Source organism: Globicephala melas, chromosome 2 (assembly GCF_963455315.2).
Source record: "Globicephala melas chromosome 2, mGloMel1.2, whole genome shotgun sequence".
NCBI classification, from domain to species: Eukaryota; Metazoa; Chordata; class Mammalia; order Artiodactyla; family Delphinidae; genus Globicephala; species Globicephala melas.
In genome coordinates, this window is record NC_083315.2 from 59,623,981 (window position 1) to 59,645,968 (window position 21,988).

Below are 21,988 nucleotides of genomic sequence, written 5' to 3' on the forward strand. Positions count from 1 at the left end.
GTTCAATTATTTCGCCTTTTACTCCTAATAAAGTCATAGTCATGTCATCCACCATACTGGTGAGTGTATATGGTCAATACCAGGCGACTCTTGTTATAAGTGACCTCTAGGACTTCCCTCGTGGTCCAGTGATTAAGACTCCACGCTCCCAATGCAGGGGGCCTGGGTTCGATCCCTGGTCGGGGAACTAGATCCTGCATACCGCAACTAAGACCCAGGGCAACCAAATAAATAAATATTAAAAAAAAAAAAAAAAGAAATCCAACTCTTAAAAGAAAAAAGTGACCTCTGATTTTTCCATCTAGAAGATCTGACAAAAATTTTGGACAACTAGTGTATACATAAATATATAGGGATAGAGATAAATTGGTCAGATGCCTCTATTATTTAATGTATTAATTTGATCATGTCTGTGCATATTAAAAATCACATGTACTTAGTAGAGATATTTAGTGAAAAGTTATTCAAACTTTTCACATACACCTTTAACATCAGTTTCTTTGTCCTCATTTGAGCTACTTTTTGAGTCAATCGAACACAGTTTTCCAGAACACATCATTTTTATTTCCTTTTTTAAGTGCCTGGTATTGTCACTGGAAAGTTTATTCTAAGTCAGAAAAGTCTATTAGCATAACATTAGCACAGTTTTTTCTTTTCATTCATCCTGTATCTCATGCATCCTCTGTAGCATTATCATTTACTTATACCTTTTTAAAGTCCTCTTTATTATAACTTGTTTACAGCAGCATCCAACACTTAAGAATTTTGAGGTCAACAATTAAATAGGTGTTACATTTCTTCTTTTTCCTTCCGATACAACAGTTCTGTCTGGTGACCTCTGTACACATCAAAAAACAGCATTGATTGAGGTTGCTGTTCACTATTTAAAAGGAGTTTAAATAGTGCCCCTTAACATGACACAGTATAGGGACTTGTTATATCCCCCCTTTTTTCTGGAGGATAATTCTTAGGAACATCATTGCCTTATATTTGGGTATGTATGGTACATGAGTCAGTACCCTAGGATCATGGTTTTAATCTCTTTTGACCCTAGTGTTTCAAGCACATAAACTGAATTCATAATCCTGTCTAGGATCCTTACAGAGGGTTTTCCTGCAGTGGCATTAGCTAAGAGTCTGGCTGACTGAAGGCAAATTCACCAGTATTATTAAGATCATCTTAGTTGAGTTGGGGTTCTGGAGTCAGAGATAATCTGAATGTATGTCTTGTTGACTACTCTGTCTCTAAGACCTAGAACAGTGACTGGCATGTATCAGACATTCAGTAAATTATTTGTGAATGAATGAGTGAATCCCAGTGTACCAGGAGACTATTCTAGTCATCCTGTAATTAATCTGAAGTTCATCGCTTGAGTTATAGTCCCTCTCATTACTACAAATATTGGTATAGCCTTTATTTTCACAATAAGTGGAGGATTCAGGTTTATTAGTGAATTGTTCAACAGATTTCACCTGGAATTACAAAGCCGTTAGTCCAGTTTCAGTTGAACTTGGCCCATAACATAATGTGCATGCTGTGTTTCTTCCTACTATTTCAGTTTGCCCCTAAGTCTATACTTTATCTCTGAGGTCATTTTCAATTTTTAATATGTAATGATTCTTCTGAAATTGCTGATTTTAATTCCCAGTGCTCTCAGAGACAAGGATGCTAAGAGCTGGTATCCTTAGTTATAAAGAAATGTCTCCTTTAAATAGGTGGCATTTCTTTTCAAAGCATGAAGTTAGCTCCAAGAGTAACAGCTCATATATTACTTATATAATATGTTGATTGGCATGTACCAGGTAAATCCTTTGTACTTTTCTATGCCTTCTCACCTGGGTCCTGCAGTGTATACCATTTGAATGTGCCAGGCTGAACAGAGGATGGGCTTTGGCTGACTATGGGTGGGCCCTGGATTGAGAAGCCTGGTTGGGGTGAGTGAGACTTTTAGCTTTCTGGGTCTGCTGCAGATGATCCATTAGCTCAGTGAAGGTGTCCAAGTCAGGGTAGAACACTAGTAGTATGAGGTCAATACCAGTTGCTGTGGGAGAAGAACAGAGCAGGAAACTCTTGAATAAATAATTAGTGGGAGGATAAGTTGGTAGACTGACTATCTAATGGACATATATCCAAATAACATGGGTTTGACCATGAGATGGAGATTTTTTTTTTTTTTTTTTTGGCCGAGCCGTGTAGCTTGCAGGATCTTAGTTCCCCTACCAGGGATTGAACCCGGGCCTACGGCAGTGAAAGCACCAAGTCCTAACCACTGGACCGCCAGGGAACTCCCTGGAGATGTTTTCTTAGGGTGGCTGTGTGGTACTGACAGTTCAGACTGTCCTCCAAGTGTTGGAACCCAGTGGAGAAAGGGTTGATGGGGAGTCATTCCCATCTCTCTAGAGTGGAGTGGAGTATGGATTTTCCCTAGTTTGCTGTTGAAACTTTTTTACTTTTGTCCTCCTGTAACCCTCCATATCCTATTTAATTTCCCTGATGGCTAATGATGTAAATAAGACCGAGGACATTGCGAGGTGGGAAAAGGCCCGCAGAAGAGAGTGAGTCAGGAGCTATTCATTGAGACTCTTCTGAATGTGTGTGGCTTTTTGCTTTGTGTTAATTTAGGCAGTAATGGAGCCCGTTTGGCCCATGCTGTTGATGGTCCTAGCTGTGAGGTATAGCTTTCTTCCTTCTCCAGTCACACTTTGCCTTTTGTGTGTCACAGCATGGACAGGTGTTCCCGTTTATGTTGCTTGGCTTGCCTGCCTTTTGGTTTTGGTTCTGAGCTATAGTGCTACAAGTCCTAATGAACTCCTTTTTTGTAAATAACAGCTTTACCGAGATATAATCCACATACCATACAGTTCACTCATTAAAAGTGTACAAGTCATTGGTTTTTAATATATTCTCAGAGTCATGCAATTATCACCCCAATCAACTTTAGAACATTTTATCACCTAAAGAAGAAACTCACCTTGGTAGTCACTCCCCATTTCCCCCAAACCCACCTACTTTTTGTCCACTCTTTTTGCCTATTGTGGACATTTCACATAGATAGAATCATACAATATATGGCCCTTTGTGTCTGGTTTCTCTCAGCGTGTTTTCAAGGTTCATACATGTTGTAGCATGTATCAGTATTTCACTCCTTTTTATTGCTAAATAATATTCCATTGTATGATATATACCACATTTTATTTACCCATTCATTAGTTGATAAACAATTGAATTGTTTCCATTTTTTGGCTATTATGAATGATGCTGCTGTGAATATTGTTTATGAGGTTTTTTTGTTTACATCTGTGTCTTCATTTCCCTTGGGAGTGGAATTGCTGGGTCATATGGTAGCTCTGTGTTTAACCTTTTGAGGAAGTGCCAGACGGTTTTCCAAAGTGACTGCACCATTTTACATTACCACTAGCAGTGTATGAGGGTTCCAGTTTCTCTACATCTTTGCCAATATTTGTTATTATATTTTACCTGTAGCCATTCTAGTGAGTGTGAAGTGGTATATCTCAGTGTGGTTTTGATTTGCATTTCCCTGATGACTAATGATGTTGAGCAACTTTTCACGTTGCTCATTGGCCATTTATATATCATCTTGGAAAAATGGCTATTCTGATTCTTTGCCCATTTTAAAACTGAGTTGTCTTTTTACTATTTATTTGTGGGAGTTCTTTATATAGTCTAGATACAAATCCCTTATCAAATGTGTGCATTCTGTGGGTGGGTTTTTCATTTTCTTTCTTTTTTCTTTTTTTTAAAAAAATATTTATTTATTTATTTAGTTTGGCTGCACTGGGTCTTAGTTGTGACATGCGGGATCTTTAGTTGCTGCATGCATATGGGATCTAGTTCCCTGACCAGGGATCGAACCCAGGCTCCCTGCATTGGGAGCGCAGAGTCTCAGCCACTGGACCACCTGGGAAATCCCCTGTTTTTTTCACTTTCTTGATGGTGTCCTTTGAAGCACAAAAGTTTTCAGTTTTAATGTAGTTCAATTTATCTGTTTTTTCTTTTGTTGCTTGTGCTTTTGGTGTCATATCTAAGGAGGATTTGCCTAACCCAAGGTCACAAATATTTAATCCTATGTTTTCTTCTAAGAGTTTTATAGTTTTAGCTCTTACATTAGGTCTGTGATCCATTTGGAGTTAGGTTTTTTGTTTGTTTGTTTTTGTTTTTTGGGGGGTTTTTTTGGCCTCGCTGTGCGGCTTGCAGAACCTTAGTTCCATGACCAGGGAGTGAACACCGACCATAGCAGTGAAAGCACTGAGTCCTAACCACTGGACCACCAGGGAATTTCCTGGAGTTAGTTTTTGTATATGATGTGAGGAAGGGGTAAGCTTCATTTTTTTCTGCATGTGGATATACACTTGTCCCAGTAACATTTGTGGAAGTGAGGTTTTGAATTGGTCCTTTCACTCCTCGTTTTCTGCATGACAAAAAGAGAAAATTCATACCTTGAGTTTTATTTACTTAGTACATCATTTTCCTACCCAAATGGTATATCCCACACAGCTGCAACAATATTTCCTTTTTATCATTAGACAGATTACATCAATGCCAGTTTCATGGATGGCTACAAACAGAAGAATGCTTACATTGGGACACAAGGTAAGTAGTCTGCCCCTCACAAATTGGTTTTGTGTCATCTACCTGTGATTGTTGGCATCAGATGATAGCATAATTTTTAAAGGAAATGGTAGCTTGAGGTGATGTTGCAGCCACTAGATCCTGGCCTTTCATAAAGATTGAGGGTTATTGAGGAAGGCAGATGAGAGGTGTAGAGTTTCTGTACCAGATGTGCCTGGAAACTCACTGCATAGAGATAGACTAGAGATTTGAACACACAACATTACTACAAGTTTTTGGACTGTGTCTTAGTGTTGCCAACCCAAGGGAATGGGACATCAGAGTTCACTGGGCAGTGAGATGCTCTTTATGTCAAGTAGGACATAAAGGAATGGCAATGGAACTTCCCAGAGATTGAGTTCAGTCTATGAATGGGTGTTGCTGGCTTAAGAGGCCTTTGCTGTTCCCTGTACCATCACAGAGCACGCCAGCAGTCTCTGACATGGATAGTCTCTGCTAGGTCTGACAGTGAAGTACTGGGCGCTCTAGGAGGATTTCAGATGGAGCCTCTGTTAATATTCTTGTGGGCCCTAGTACTACTCCTGACCTGTTTTTTGCCATCTCAAGGAGAATACCAGGTTTTCTTCAAAGAGGGTGGTGAGAAATCACAACATAGGAGGACATGACAGGCCATCATATGGAATTAAGGTCCTTTGACCATTGTGGAAAATGGCCAGCAAGAGATCTGGCGGATACCTCCTTAACCAAGTGATCACACTTAATATCACCAATAATGGACAAATAGATATTATATGCCTCCTGTTGTGGTATAGTGAGAACTACACAACATTACCTGTGTTGTATGTTGCCAGTTTTTGGGGGTTTTTAAAATAAATTTATTTATTTTTTAAAATTTTGGCTGCGTTGGGTCTTTGTTGCTGCGTGCAGGCTTTCTCTAGTTGCAGCTAGTGGGGGATACTCTTCGTTGTGGAGCACGGACTCTACACGCGCGGGCTTTAGTTGTGGCATGTGGGCTCAGTAGCTGTGGCTTGTGGGCTGTAGAGCGCAGGCTCCATAGCTGTGGCGCCCGGGCTTAGTTGCTCCGCAGCATGTGGGGTCTTCCTAGACCAGGGCTTGAACCTGTGTCCCCTGCATTAGCAGGCGGATTCTTAACCACTGTGCCACCAGGGAAGTCCTGTTGCCAGTTTTTAAGTCTGAATCTAATAATGAGAGAGAAACCTGACAAATCCAGATTGTGGAACATACTAGAGACCTGGGTTAGACTTTTCAAAGTTAATGCCATGGGGGAAAAAAAAAGACAGGGAACTGTTCTGGATTAAAGGAGACTAAAGAGACATTGATAACCAAAGGCAGTGTGTCATCCATACTTGCAAACTCAATTTGGAAAAAAATTTGTTAAGGACAAACTATTGGGACAGTTGGAGACTGTGTATTAGATAATATTATTGTATTAATGTTTAATTGCTGCAGTGTGATAATGGTATTGTTCTACAGGAGAATGTTCTTGTTCTTCTAAATACGTGTTCAAGTATTTAGGAGTGAAATGTCATAATGTCTGAAACTTAAATAGTTCAGTAAAAGAGAAAATATGTGTTGTGTATATATAGAGAAGCAGGCTTTGCAAAACGATAGCCAAAAATGATAGCTTTCGAGCTAAAGAATGTATGAGTACGTTGTACCGTTCTTTCAACTTTTTTTTTTTTTTTTGATTTATTTTTGGCTGTGTTGGGTCTTCGTTGCTGCGCACGGGCTTTCTCTAGTTGCGGCGAGCGAGGGCTACTCTTCGTGGTGGTGCGCAGGCTTCTCATGGCGGTGGCTTCTCTTGTTGTGGAGCATGGGCTCTAGGTACGCAAGCTTCAGTAGTTGGGGCACGTGGGCTCAGTAGTTGTGGCTCGCGGGCTCTAGAGCGCACGCTCAGTAGTTGTGGCACACGGGCTTAGTTGCTCCAAGGCATGTGGGATCTTCCCAGACCAGGGATCGAACCCGTGTCCCTTGCATTGGCAGGCAGATTCTTAACCACTGTGCCACCAGGGAAGCCCCTCAACTTTTTGTAGGTTTCAGATTTTTCAAAATAGAAGTTGAGGGAGAAGAAAAGGGAAAAAGACCTTTGGATTCTTGGTATATTGTAATTGGTCTGATGGTCACAGATTTATTGTTTGTCCCTTAGGAGGGACTACTCTCTCCAACAAGTCCTTTCAAGACCCTAGGAACAAATAAGAGAACTATCAGGAAAGATTTTGGGCAGGTATAGATTAGGATGTGATCTGCCTGAGAGTAGGACTTTGTTGAGGAGGATGACCGTGGCATGGATGGGCTTATGGAGGGTAAGGATTGACTCTAAGGGTCTCAGAATGCTCCTCTCTCCAGGTTTAGAAGGCAAGGGCACTTCTTAGAGTTGCTAGTTCTGCAGAATCCAGGGATTGAATCCTTTAGGCTGGCTCTGAAGGCCCTGTGCAGGAGAAGAAGCTCATCCAGGAGTATGAGAAAGAGGATTTCTTAAGTTAAACACTGATCATCTTCAGAAGGCATCAGCACTCTGTTACGACTGGAAAATGGGATCCTGTGATGTTGAGAAGGCTGGTTTGGTTTGTCTGGTTAACCTTCTTGGCTGTGTTCAGTATTCTGATTTTTATTCATAATATTTCTAATAATATCTGTCATTTATTGAAAGTATCTATTATATATTAGATATATAATCTAATTATTATAGACACTCTGCAAGGAAGGTTTATTAATCCACGAACAAACAAGCTCAAAGAGATTAGGTGACCTTGGGTCACACAGCTAGTAAGTGACACAGACAGGATTGGGCACATGTCTGTTTGATTCAAAAGTCCTTGCAAACCAGGTTAGTGGATTGTTTCATCCATGTCAGCATAAACTGCTGACTTTATTTCTTCGCAGAAGTCTACTGTTAAAGAGTCTAACCTGGGAAGTGTAACTTTCCCTTCTAAATCTCTCTTTTATGCCTTTGAGGAAATTATGACCATTCTCCATCTAGCCTTGAGTCTAAGTGGTATTATCAGGTGCTCTGATTGGCAACACCAATTTTGCCAGTGGTTTGAATGTGGAAAATAAAGTATATGAGAGCTGCTGTGATGCAGTATAGTGCAATGTGAACAAGGCTAAGAGTCAGAGGTGGGGAAAGGGTGTTTTTATTATCTTCTTGACATGCATGCTATGGTAATGCCATGTCCATTGTAGAAAATGAAGATGAAAATCACTCATAACCCAGAGACCCAGAGAAAATGTTAACATTTTGCAGCATCTCCTTCTAAACCTCATTCTGTGCATACAAATAGATATGGACATATGAACTATCTAACAAAATGGGCTTTTTCTCTACATTATCTCTTTTTTCTGTTGATGGTTGTCTTGTGGATACCTTTCCATAGCAAAAATACAAATCTTATAATATCACCTTTATGGACTGCATAAATTTGGGGGTATGCCATAATTTAACATCCTCTCTTGTTAGACATTTAGCTTGTTTCCAAGACTTCACATGCTCCTGGGAGTGTCCACTTCTGCAAAGAGGGAATTCTAGTATCATAAAATGTTAGTGCTTCCTAAGAGACTTCACCAAAAATGGTAGTGCAATTAGCAGATTTCCACGACAAAATCAGCCCTTGGTAGTGCCCTGCTTCCCTGAAAGCAAAGGAGAAAAAAGCACTGGGGAAGTACAAGGAATTATCCTCAGTTGTTACTCACTTGATTGAAAGGGAGTTATTGGCTCACAGGCATCTTCAACGTTCCTGCTGAGTGCCCAGCCCTGTACAGATTCTAACTCTAAAAGGAGTAGTTGATGACATAGCCCTTGCCCTCAGCACCATGTTTGCCTGAGATATGATTACTTCTCACAAAGTAAAATGACTGATGTAAGACTATATACATTAAATGGTTAAGATGTTTTGATCCAGATGTGCCATCAAGAGCTGAGATGAGAGGAAGCCCTACAAGGAATGTGGTGTTGGGGCTTCCCTGGTGGCGCAGTGGTTAAGAATCCGCCTGCCAATGCAGGGGACACGGGTTTGAGCCTGGTCCGGGAAGATCCCACATGCCGCGGAGCAGCTAAGCCCGTGAGCCACAGCTACTGAGCCATGCGCCACAACTACTGAAGCCCGCGCGCCTAGAGCCCGTGCTTTGCAACAAGAGAAGCCACCGCAATGAGAAGCCCACGCACTGCAACGAAGAGTAGCCCCCACTTGCCACAACTAGAAGAAAGCCCACGTGCAGCAACGAAGACCCAACACAGCCATAAATAAAGAAATAAATAAATTTTTAAAAAAAGGAATGTGGTGTTAAGAAAAAGCTTTAAGGAAGAGGCAGCACTTGAAAATGGGTAGAGTGTTGATCATTTTGCAGTGTATAGAAATATCGAAAAACATATAAATCCCTGTATGTTGTACACCGGGAACTAACGTAGTGTTGTAGGCCAATTATACTTCGAAAACAAACTCATAGAAAAAGAGATCATATTTATGGTTACCAGGGGTTGCGGGGAGGGGGAAATTGGATGAAGGCAGTCAGAAGGTACAAATTTATTGATATAAGCTGAATAAGTACTAGGGATGTAATGCGCAGTGTGATAAATATAATTAACACTGCTGTGTGTTATACATGAAAGCTGTTAAGAAAGTAGAACCTAAGAGTTCTCATCACAAGGAAAAAAGTTTTTTTTTTCCTTTTAAATTTTGTATTTATATGAGATGATGGATGTTCACTAAACTTATTGTGGTAATCATTTCATGATATAAATAAGTCAAATCATATGCTCTCTATACCTTAAACTTACACAGTGCTGTTTGCCAATTATAGCTCAATAAAACCGGAAGAAAAAAAAACAGAAAATGGGTAGAAAGTCCCATGGCAATGGAGGTGAGAGAATGTGAACAAAGGAATAGAGGCAGAAGTGCGCTTGTGTGTCTATATTGTGATGAAGCAATTTTTTAGAAAGATTAAACTGGCAAGGGTATCCAGAATAGACCGGAAGAAAAATTCCTATTCAGAAAAGTAAACCAAGATGGTACTACAGGAACTCAGACAAAAGATGATATGGTCTTTGTGGCAGTGAATTTCGGCAGGAAGACCAGGATAGGGGCAAAAGGGTAAAAACCAAAAACATTCCAAAGGCAAAAAAAATCTAGGACTTGGTGTCTGTTTCTGGGATATGAAAGAAATGGGTAAGTCAGAGTTGACTCCAAGTTTTTGAGACTGAGTCATTTAAGAATGCCAGTACTGTTAACAGAGTTGAGAAAGTAGAGAGAGAAAGCTAATTTTGAAGGAGGAGACTGAATTGCGAACATGCGGGGTCTGAGGAGATGGATGAGGGGACATGGAAGGGGAATGGTTTAGTAGGCAACTGGTGATTATAAGGCTTAGGTGAGGTGAAAGCAGCTAGAGACATGTGCACAGTTGACACTCTCAGTCTGGATGTGGTAGCTGAAGCCCTGTTGATGAGGCTCTAAGAGGATATGTAGCAATGCTTCTCAAACTGTAGCCTACCTACAGTTTTACCTGGGAATCTTGTTAAAATGCAGATTGTGCATTTCTAATACTCTCCCATACGATGCTGGTGCTGCTTGCCCAAGGACCACCCTGAATAGCAGGGATATAGTCAAAAAGGCAGGGAGCCAACGTATGTGCTTTGGATTTAGTAGTTGGGAAAAAACAGAAGAGCCTAAGAAGGAAAGAAGAGCTTCCCAGGGTCACGTTCCTTGTCTTCTACTTTCATTGTAGGCCCTTTGGAGAATACCTATCGTGATTTCTGGCTCATGGTATGGGAGCAAAAAGTCTTGGTGATTGTCATGACCACCCGGTGAGTTCATCCCTTTTCTACCCATTGCACTTCCCCCCCTCCCCCCGTCCCCAAGCATGGGTGATTCTAGAGGGGAGTTTAGCTCTTAGAAACAATGAGGATTAGGAAAGCCATGGCAAAGAGTTTGAGATGTCTTAGCTTTTTTCTTAGCTGACCCAGAGTTACCAGAGCCAGGGTATGGTGGAGATTGATAGATCTAACTTGTCAAAGCTTTAATCCATGGCTCTGGTGACCCTGTGCCAGTTACAGCCTATCCTGAGGTCCTGGCCTTAACTACTAGAGGAAGCATTGGGAAACATGGAGCAATTTACTTTTAGCCTGCTCCCTACTTGGCAAAGGTCAGCCGTCTTCCTGGCTTCTGAATTACCAGTTCCCCTTAGTTCTCCCTTTCCCTGCTACTTTTGACCATTTTTCTTCTTGTTCATATTTCCACCTGTAGGAGATCTTGAAAAAAAGAGATGTGAAACATAATAGGTCAGGCAGGAAGCTCTTGACGAAAGGAATATTTTTGAAATTTTGGTGTACGTATCTGCCAAAACTTTAGGAATTAATATTTCATGAGTATCTTCATTATCATTATGATAATTATAACCCATTTCAGATGAGGAGAAAAAAATTAATGAGAATGTTTGCTCAGGTCCCTTCCTCATGGCACTGTTACAAGCCACCTTTGATTTGGAGGGGAGGTAGTGGAAGAAGTACCACCTTGGAGTACTTTGGAGCCACTGAAGAGTAGTGAGGTGGACTTTAGGCCTTTACATAAACCTCCTGTTGGCATCCCAGGAACTGTGCCTTTCCCACTCGTCTGTCAGCCAAGGGCTCTCACTGGGGAAGAGAATGAACAGTAACTGAGATACAGGGCAGGGAGTTCGACCTGGCCCACCATATTTTCTCTACTGTCTTTCTTTGTACACCCAGTATTTATGCCAGATATGTGAGGAGTACCAAGAGGTATCAGGAAAGGGACCAAATGGATGTAGCTGGTGCTCAGTAAATGTCCACTGAATGAGTACATGCAGAAAATTTAGCTGTTGTTACATCTGTTTAGAATGAAGGTTTCCTTTTTCTGCCAAGAAGCAAGGGGATAGATTAGACAGAAGCAATGCAAGAGATGACATTTCTGCCTAAGGGTACAGCAGGTCATGGGTAGAGCAGAGTTGTTGCTGTGGAGAAGGATGGAAGGCTTATCTTTCTCTGTGTGTCTTCAGCTTTGAGGAGGGCGGCAGGAGAAAGTGTGGCCAATACTGGCCTTTAGAAAAAGACTCTCGGATCCGATTTGGCTTCCTCACAGTGACCAATCTAGGCGTGGAGAATATGAACCATTATAAGAAAACAACGCTAGAAATTCACAACACAGAGGTAAATTTTATTTTCTCACTCTTTTGAAGCTGGGGGAAAACCTTTACTGTAAAGAAAATCTCCAAAGGGAATAGGCAGGATTCCAGGGAGCTTATAAGTTACTTCCATTCCTCTGGAAACAGGATCAGGATATTCGACTCAGAGCCAGAATAGCCATATTGTCTCAACACAACAGTGGCATTACTTAGGAATGAAACTTTTTATAACGTAAGAAATCTGGATCATATAATATAGGAATTCTGCCCTCTCCAGACATTTAATCTTTCCTTTGCGTTCGTAGGGAAGCAATTGTGGAGAAAGTTGAGGGTGATAGGAACCTTGGTGATAGCAATTCCAGAGGGTTGAGAATCTGGAAAAGCCAAAGGTAGTCAGAGGCAAGGAGAAATGACCTCATTAACTTTTGCTTCTTTTTTCATCCAAGGAACGGCAGAAACGCCACGTGACCCACTTTCAGTTCCTGAGTTGGCCAGATTATGGTGTCCCGTCCTCGGCAGCTTCCCTTATTGATTTCTTGAGAGCCGTCAGGAACCAGCAAAGGCTGGCCGTCAGCAGCATGGGAGCACGCTCCAAAGGGCAGTGCCCTGAGCCACCCATTGTGGTCCATTGCAGTGCAGGCATTGGCAGGACAGGTAATGCACCTGATGCAGCTCTTGGAGCATCCAGAGGCACTAAGGGTGGGGGAGGAATAACAAAGCTCTTAGTTGCCAGAATGTGAGTATTTGATCCATTGGTGGTGAATTACCATGAAAAATTCCTCTTTAATGTCCTTTTAGTATCCCTAGTGTTAGGTGTACTGGCCAGAATATATACTTCACAAGCCAAGTCCTCTAGGGGTTTGATGCTTTATACATCCCATCAGCATGATTATCTTCTGATCCCATCACTGTCACCTGGGTGTCCCAGAGAGCTTCAGCTGGGCTGTTGCTTTCTTCCCATACCCTTCCCTGGGGAGCTTTCCACCCTGGACCGTGCTCTCCATTCTGGAACCAGTTAGCAGCTTTTGCCTTAAGGGGATGTACATTGCAGGGACTGTTAGCCTTCTAGTTCAGAGGTCCCTTTGGGAGAAAGGAAGAATAGGTTTGTGATAGGTCTCTGTGGAGAAGTTGTGGATTCTGAAAATTCGGGCCCAGGTGTGGGAGTGCTGTCATTCTATCTGTCTGGGATTGAAGCAAGAAGTCCCTCTGGGGCTTCCCTGGTGGCGCAGTGGTTGAGAGTCCGCCTGCCGATGCAGGGGACACGAGTTCATGCCCCGGTCCGGGAGGATCCCACATGCCGTGGAGCGGCTGGGCCCGTGAGCCGTGGCCACTGAGCCTGCGCGTCCGGAGCCTGTGCTCCGCAACGGGAGAGGCCACAACAGTGAGAGGCCTGCGTACTGCAAAAAAAAAAAAAAAAGAAGTCCCTCTGTCACCTTCCCACCTACTCTTCCTATTACCCCCATATATGTCCTGAGAGACAAGAGGCCTTCTCATTTCTCTGGCCTTCAACACTCCCTGTGACCTCCTTGATCCCTTTCAGGCCTAAGGCCAACTGGCCTCCTGCCATGAGGCACCTTGCCATTGAATTCATTCATCCAATCCTGCCTGGGTTATTTGGTAGAGGGAGGGAAAGAGGAGAGGTAGATCAGGTATGACCACTTCCTTCCTTCCTTCAGGTACCTTCTGTTCATTGGACATCTGCCTGGCACAGCTGGAGGAGCTTGGCACCCTAAATGTGTTCCAGACGGTGTCCCGCATGAGGACCCAGAGGGCCTTCAGCATCCAGACCCCTGAGCAGTACTATTTCTGCTACAAGGCAATCCTGGAGTTTGCAGAGAGGGAGGGCATGGTGCCCTCCAGCCACAACCTCCTGGCCATGGAGGGTCAGTAACTGTCCCACGAGCCTCCTATCTGCTGCCCAGACTTCCTTAAACTACCCTGGACACCGCTGAGCCTATAGGTTGCCATCAGTTACACTGAAGCCATGGACCAACCTCTTTCTCGTGTCTCCCGGCGCACGCGTGCACGCAAGGCAGCCTTTCCCTTTGGCTAGATAGATGTGGTGAAATTGCCACTAGAAAGGGCCAGCAGCAATGTGTTCTTAATTCCTAGCACCTGCTATCGAACTGTGCCTTATTAAAACCAAATTGTGGCTATCGATTTTTGCCAGGGGCCCCGAGGTAAGTGGGGAAGGAACCTCCCTCCCCCCTTCCCCAATGCCATTCTCCTTCTCAAGGTCTCTTTCCATTCCTTCCCTTTGCTAGGATTTCATGGGGAGGTTTGGTGAGCATCCACCTCCTTCCCAGAGAGCTTGACCAAGTTACATATTCTAGAGAACGTCCTGAGTGCCAAGCACGTTTATACCTAGGGCGTGTATTCCAGTCTTTTCTGTCATTCTCTGTGTGTGCGTGTGTGTATGTGCACTTATGTGTATGAGTCCATACGTACGTGTGTATATAATATATACTGTATGTGATAATATGGTCGTATTCTATAAATACATATACACAGAGATACTCCTTTGTAGAAGTTCCTGGGGCTTCTTGTTGCAGTTCAGGACTCCTCGCTTTTTGGATCCTACTGTTTATCCTGGACGAGCTGGGGTTGGGGATCATGTTGCCTGTTGTCAGACCGCAGAGTGGTGGAAGAGGACACACACACATCCACTCTCCATGGTCCTGCCACAGGCCCTCATCCTTATATAATGACTTATCTCTCTCCAGGATGCTGCCTGTTGGAGCCAAGAATACTGGTTTGTGGTGACACTGGTTTAATTCAGCATGGATTGCCCTTATCTAATGGTTTTTCCTCTGTTTACTTTGCCAATTTTGGGAATAGACCGCCACTGTGATTCCAGACCCTCTCTCCCCTCTCCCTATCCCTTGAGGATTGGGATCTGGGCAGAGATGAATTCACTGAGCAGCCAGAGCCAAAAGCAATCGGTACGAAGTCTTAGAAGGAGAGAGAGGGAGCCCACGTGTGAGAGAGAAGAAACTACATACCATGAGACTCCCTCCCTGAGAGAATGAGCTGGGGCCCCTTTTTCTTTTGCTAGAATGTTCTTTTTCTTATGCAGCTTGGCCCTGTCCACTCATATGCCCATCTCTGTCTTGCCTCTAGCCTGCCAGACCCTGGAGCTCAAGCTGGGTGGGTTCTGTGTCAATCAAAAGCTTAACCCCTGTCTGGGTGAAGCAGTCCCCTGCAATCACTGTTTTCCCCCTATTCATTCAACCTGTCCCTGTCTGCTCCCGGCCTACCTAGCCTGATATGCCAGGGATGGAATCAAGACTCCCAGCATTCCACATTCCCAAGAAAATCCCAGGAACCCCTAAAACTTCTTCCCCTATCACAGATGAGGTTGGCAGCTGATCAGACCTCAATAATTTTATACTGTAATAAGCTTTTTGAATGTATATATTCTTATTTTTACAATCTTTTCATTTTGTATTTAACGTCAATGGACTGAGTCAGATTCAGAAAATAATTGTAATGTTCATATTCGATATCTTACAGCGATACAGTTTTGTATTTACATATAAATATACCGACATGATCAAATCCTTTTAGCTTCATCAATTTAGTAGCAGTCTGGGGCTGGGAAGGTGAGGAGGGGCTCCAAGAGCTGGTCTGGGAGGGATGGGGAGGCAGGGAGGAACCCAAGTCCTCATAGCCTTTCAGTTCTGAGAGCTGCCCATCTTGCCCAAGGCCATGGCCCAGCTCTGGGCAGACAAAGGGAACCAGCACCAGTTGACTGCTTGCCAAGTGCCAATCGCTGTGTTCGGTGCTTTTCCCCCCCATTACCTCATTTAAACCTCACAACAATCCAGTGAGATGTTACTCTCCCTTCCTTCTGTTTCTGTGTAGATGAGAAAGGTAAGGTACAGAGGGTTACAGTGAAGGTAAGGTTTAGCAGGTCCAGCTCTAGAACTGGAGCTCAGGCTGGTCTGCTTACAAAGCTTTGGCCTCTTTACTGTATTGCTATCTCAAAGAGCGAGATAGTGTTTTCTCTTTGGAAATGAGTTTTTTTAATGTTCTATTCAAGGTATAGACAGTTCTTAAGTTCCAGGTAGTTGATCTTGACTAGATCTGTATGTAATAGACAAGAAGGGCTTCTGACAGAGTTGGTGACTGATTCTCCCAGGTAGGACCTCCTGGTACAGGTCCTCAAGTCTGCAGGGTACCAGAGGGGTCATTCTCCCAGGGAAACCCCATACATTTGGTTACACTGGTACCTTTGTGGGAAGATCTTGAGTCATTTGCATCTCTCTCTCAGAGTAGAACCAGAAGCTTTGTCCACGTAGGACCACTCCCCATGCTGTGTAGCTCCTCCCTGTTGGCCAGTGACACCTGTGCAGTTGGAGCAGTTCTGGCATGGGGTGATCTTAATAAAAGTGACAGCAGCTGACATTTACTGGTTGCTTAACTCTGTTCCAGGTACTGTTCAAAGTGCTTTCTCGGTATTATCTCATTCACCCTCAAACCAAACTTTTGAGGTAGGTATTATTTCCTGAGGCACAGGAAAATTAATTTGCCACAGCAAGAACTTGGACCGTCTGACTCAGACCTCTAAGGATCCATCTCCTGATCTTCTAACAAAATATTCTTGAGTTTCTTACCTTAATCAAGAGCTGACGTATAGTGCAAAAATTAAGCCAGACCTTTCTTTGGATGTTCCCTTGGGGACAAGCAAGCATAATAGGTAAACAGATACATGAAATCTGGGAAATCAGAGAGGTTAGGGGTTTGGGGAAGTATGTAGGAAACAAGATTAATGATAAAAGATTTGGAGGAGGTGGCCTTGAACTGTCATTTATTTGAAGAGACTGTAGCCCAACTGCTGTTAAATTCAGAAGTTATGCATGAGTTCTTCATTGCACATCTAAGGATTGGTGAGGTTATCACTTGCGAGGGCTCCATACAAATGCAGTTTCCTGGGTCCTGCCCAATAGGTGGTTGAGTGAGCGGCAGGATGAGCCAGGTTTTTGAACCATTGTTTTAGTCCATGCCCCTGACTCTAAGGAAGGTTAGCGAATTGATGTCTCCTAAATCTGAGAGAAAGAGATTAATAGCTTCCCCCCCCACTGCTGTAGTCTGCTTGTAGCCTTTACCCTTGGGAAGATAATTAATACTCAGTGTGCGCCTACCTGTGTTGGGTGTTAAAGGAGATAAAGGGGAAGAGAGAGAAGGAGCCCTGAATCTGTCCAGGAAGTCAAGGCTGTCACATAGGAGATTTGGTGAACAAAGCAAGAGAACCCACAATGAAATGCTGGATTGCACAGTTGAGAACGTAAGATGAAGGAAGTGTTCAGGGGGGAGAGAATATTGTGGGTAACTCAGGCTTCTGCTTCTGATTTGACTATTTTTTCACTTAATTTACTCCCTCTAGGCTTAGTCCCTTCATTCTGCCCATCCCTGTTAGGTAGGATGGGACTCCTGAGGTGAAGGGTACCCTCACATCCTCAGCCTGGGAGGTTCACCATTGTCAATCTCCATGTCACAGTGTGCAGGCAAATGACAGAATGCGACTGGTTCTTGGGAGGCTGGACTGTTTAGCATCATATCTTGAGGAAGATGGGACTCCTGCCCTTATGGTCTTCCCATCTCTAGAGACAACCAGACACATATGGAAACTCTCATAAATCAGACGCCTGCAGATAGGTGGGTCAGGAGGTATGGCCAGGTAGAAAAGCCTTCTTAGAGTGACTGAGCTCTTTGGTAGTTTTGAGATCTCACCACTCAACTCAAGCCAGGTCCTAGCTTTTGTAAAAGAATGTGCTCTATTAGATGATCCTACTGCAGGCCCTTCAACTCTGAGGGTCTAGTTCTTTGCTGGACGGTGCAGATGTCTATAGAGGAACTATCAGACCCTTCTCTGGTTGGGTCAGCTCCCACTTGAAATCCCCAGTTTTAGCTTGTTTTCAAAGTCTCCTCTTTCAAGGTGCAGCCACCTCCGTATTCCCTCAGTTCCCTTCCCACTTGGCCCCCAACTTGGTAAGCAGCAAGTCTCCCCTATAATCCCCAGGCCATCCCATAGACCTTTAAGGTTTCTACGCTGTTACATGTGGGGCAGACAGAATGACTCAGAGCGGAGGAATGAGCTAATCAAGCTACCAGAGCTCCCAACCGAGGTCTTAGGTTTGTCTCCAGCCTGGGTTACTACCAAGATTACTACCCCCAGACCATCATTAGCTAACCAAGGACAGGAGCTAAAAGCTCCACCAGTTTGGGAACTGTATTTCCTCTTGGGAGATATTCACCCTATAGTTAACCATCACACAAACAGTTGTGAATATCAAGTGTTTTGGACTGCACTGCTCTTAACTGACCACAGAGAAGACTGGGTCTTTTCCACAGATAGAAATCTAGCACTCAGAAACCTGTTGCAGTGTTTAGCCTTCCTTCACCCCTCACCATAGCTTTCACAAAATCCTTCTTTTTCTTTAAGCTAAATCTGGCGTTCTGCAGTCTTAAATGCTCTCATTTTTTTCTGGCTAAGGCCAACATGGACATAACTAACTAAACCGGAAACCTAGAGTGTTGGATGGAGATGGGGAGCAGTGACCCCTTTTTGACAACTTAGGGTAATATGTTCCTGACATGGAAATATGTTCCTGATACAGTTTTTAGGACTAAGATGAAGGTGAAAGTAGGAAAGCAAGACAGTGAGTTGTGTAGAGAAGGTAGTCAAAAAAGGCACAGCGCCGTCTTCCCCACTCTAGGCTCACTTCTTTCTACCCCTCCCCCTGCATCAGCACCTGGTTACTTCTCTAAGCTAATATAATTATCTTAGCCTCAAGACTGGCCAGATGCACAGCTGAGTCTAGGTCACCCACTTTATCTTGTGAAGTCTGTTTTACCTCCTTGACCTTTAATGAATACCTATTCTGTGGCCAGCAGCCAGTGGACGTATGGAGTACGATGTACAGAGCAGATGCTGGGCTGGAGATATCAGTTGGGGACTTAGTTTAGATAGAAGCTAGGAGCCTTGGAAGTGGGTGAGAACAAAGAGGAATGAAGAGAGCAAGAAGACAGGAGAGACCCTTGGGAGCCACCAATATTTAGGGGAGGATGGAGGAAGAAAAACCTGGGAAAGATTCTGATTAATAGGCAGAGGTAACCAAGGTCAAGACTAGGCTGTGTTCTCACAGACTGGTGAGAGGTGGGGAGTAGCTGGGATGAATGAACAGGATTAATAAATGGAGGTTCACTAGTGATCTTGGGGCAGGGGCTGACAAGGAGGAGGCATGAGTGGGAGGTGAAGGGATAGAGACTGCAGTGCTTGGGGTTCGCTTCAACCAAAGCAAGGCCCACCTTTATCTCTTACGTGTTAGACCTCTGAATGAGATTTCATTTGAACAAAGGAACCTGCTGCCTTAAAAAAAAATCATCAAACAACTGATATGCAGAATAAAACACTTTGAAAGCATAAAGCTGGGTAAACTGGGAACATATTGTTACATCTGTTTTCTAGATTTGGGCTGAAGTGACCTAGAGGGGTAAATAACGCTAGGTGAGAGCAAAACATTTCAAGGCAGTGAATAGCAGTCTTAAAATCCAATAAAAAAATTCCAAGCCTCCACTCACCTAGAAATCAGAAATATGGCATATGTACAACTTATAAACCAGTTGGTTGCCAGACAAATGCAGTTTCTAATTTACAGAGTGGAATTTTGGGGTTCTTTAAGCCTGTCCTGGTCTCTCAAACTGGAACACCAGGGACTTTGCATTTGAAAGACCAGGAGAAGAGAGAGTGTCGACAAGATAAAGGAAGAAAGGGTCCTGCAACATTTGAGTGCTAGGCATACTTTATTTTTAATCTCACAACAACCCACTGCAGTAGGTATTCTTAGTTTACAGATAAGGGAATTGAAAAGATAAATGACTTGCCAAAGACATCCAGCTAGGAAGTGGCTAAACTGGGATTCTGACCAATAGCTTGAGCTTTTCCCCTTAAACGTATAGATGCCCCTCACCTGGATATTCCCAAACTGGCAATGGTCTTCTTTAGCTGGCAGAGTTTCTGTCATCAGGGCACTGGCACTGACATCTTTTTGGCAGAGCCACTGAGGTGCAGGCCCTAAATATCTCTCAATCACCACCCACCATAAGCACCCTAAAGAACTGTGAGGGTGTGTGTGTGTGATGCCTAGGAGGTAGGGTGTCAGAAGGTGTGATAGTTTTTTGAGTATATGTGGTTGTGAGTTGAGGATGCATGTATGTGACTGGGAGACAAATTGCTTCTTAGAGGATAATTTTTTTGGAAAGGGCCAGAAATCATTTAAAACTACCTGGGTACAAACTGCTCTCGGAGTCAGGGAGGGAAGGCGTGTGGAGCAAGAGGGGAAGCTGTTTTTCTCCAGAAGTCCCAACTTGGATCATGGATCTTAATGTGTATAGAGACAGCATGTGGTGGAATGGAAAAAGCTCAGGCAGACTCGCCTTGGCAACTTGGCTTGGGCAAGTCACTCTACTACTCTGAGCCTCAGTTTGCTCAACTACAAATACGATAATCCCTAACTCACACAAAAGAGGACTCCTGGGAATCAGAACCTGGCTTCCCCACGTGACTTCTCCAAGGAAGGCCTTCACCCAGATCTATTCACTCTTTTGTCCTCACTGATAGGGTGGGGGAGAGGTGGAGTGGATGCAACCTTCAGTGAAGCTGGAAGGCCAATGTCTCCAAATCAAATTCTTAATTTCCCAGAGTCTGGGAGTGGCTGTGCTACGCAGGCATCAATGTACTGAGTCAGAAACCATCACTGGACGCCTTCTGAGGGACTTTCTTGCCTGACCGCTGGGGGCACTGGGGGTTCAGAGGTGAATTAGATGGAGTTGCTTCCCTCGAGGAGCTCAGTCTAGGGAGCATTCAAGAGGGGATTTCCATCAGCGTGGTGCACTTAGGAGGGTCAGAAGTGTCAGCGAAGTCTGGTTCTCTGAGGAGTAACGGTTCTGGTTGCAAATGCTCCATAAGTAACTTCCTTCAGCGTATACCCCCTGCAGTCCAGGCTCACAGTCAGATGCTTGGGCCTTTGGCCTCCACAGAAGTTCAGAGCCTCACTGGGTGTATTAAAGCGCACTTTTATCATCACATGTGATCTTCATAACAGGGTAAGGACTGCCATGTTAACTTGTACAGGACAGGAGGCTGAACCACAGGTAATAAGAAGACTAAGTGTAAACTAGTCAGCTTCCAGACTAATGTTCTTTCTGCTCTACCCACTCTGCCTCATCTTACATTCACACAGTATCTGTTATGCCTTCATTTAGGGCAGAACCTTTTAGGAAATAGAGCACAAATCTGAGATAGGGCTCCAGACATCAGAAGGTGTCTGTTCTGATATAGAAAAACTTGGTCTTCCCTCTAGGGAGCCCCCAGTCTGAGAATGAACCTCAACTTCCATGGCCCTGCCAGGTGCTGGGCCTCCCACTGAACACACACTCTTTACCTCCTGGTCTTTCCCCCTTTACACCCTTCAGTGATTCCACCAACCAAGTTGCCACCCAAATTCTAGTCCCTACTTCACCTGAGATGACCTACTTCCCTTCCTAAATCAGTATTTCTTCCCACCTGCCCTCTCTCCTTAGTAGCAAGCTTCCCTCCCCATCAGAGTCCCCCCAACCCCTGTGGACTCTGAGAGAGGGAAGTGTCCTTAGAGCCTGTCTTTCTACCCCAGTTTTCACCCCTATTTCACAGGAGAGAAACAGGCCCATAGGGAGGAAGGGACTTGCCTAAGGATATAGTACTAAGTCACTGGCCACACTAAAATCTGGAAGCCAGCTTACCAAACCACTAACCTCAAGGCTCTTCTACCTCTTCACACACCAGGCCACTGACTCCTCCTTTCCCTCCACTACCTACACTGAATCAGTCACCCAGTCCTCTGGAGTCTTTCTCAAACACATCTCTCTGTTTTTATTCTTGCTTATCCATTGCCGCTGCCCTAGTCAGGTCTTCATTACATCTCACCTGAACTGTTAGGACAGCCTAACTGGCAGTAGGCTCCCATTCTGCCCACAGGCCTTTAAGGCCCTTCACATTCTGCACACCCCACCTCATCCACACTAGCTTCCTTTACTGGATACCTCAATCAACAGGTCTTTCCCACTCACTCATCTTGTATTCTGGCCCCAGGCTCAGCTCTGTTGAGCACAGACGTGGGGTAGCTTCACTCACCCCTCCAAAACACTACAAATGATTCAGGGAAGCATCTGAGTCAGAGTTTTGACTTGAGGGCTGCTGAAGGTA

At 43.9% G+C, this 21,988-nt stretch overlaps 1 protein-coding gene across 1 annotated transcript in view; it reads left to right on the plus strand.

The window, feature by feature from the left end:
- The window catches only part of PTPN9 (protein tyrosine phosphatase non-receptor type 9), an 80,145-nt gene extending 64,845 nt beyond the window's left edge, over positions 1-15,300 (plus strand). The window contains exons 9-13 of the mRNA XM_030874934.3: positions 4,545-4,611; positions 10,330-10,408; positions 11,617-11,767; positions 12,189-12,396; positions 13,419-15,300. Coding sequence (XP_030730794.1) covers positions 4,545-4,611; positions 10,330-10,408; positions 11,617-11,767; positions 12,189-12,396; positions 13,419-13,633 — 720 coding nt within the window. The 3' untranslated portion in view covers positions 13,634-15,300. The remainder of the gene's footprint in view (positions 1-4,544; positions 4,612-10,329; positions 10,409-11,616; positions 11,768-12,188; positions 12,397-13,418) is intronic.
- Positions 15,301-21,988: the final 6,688 nt, after the last annotated feature.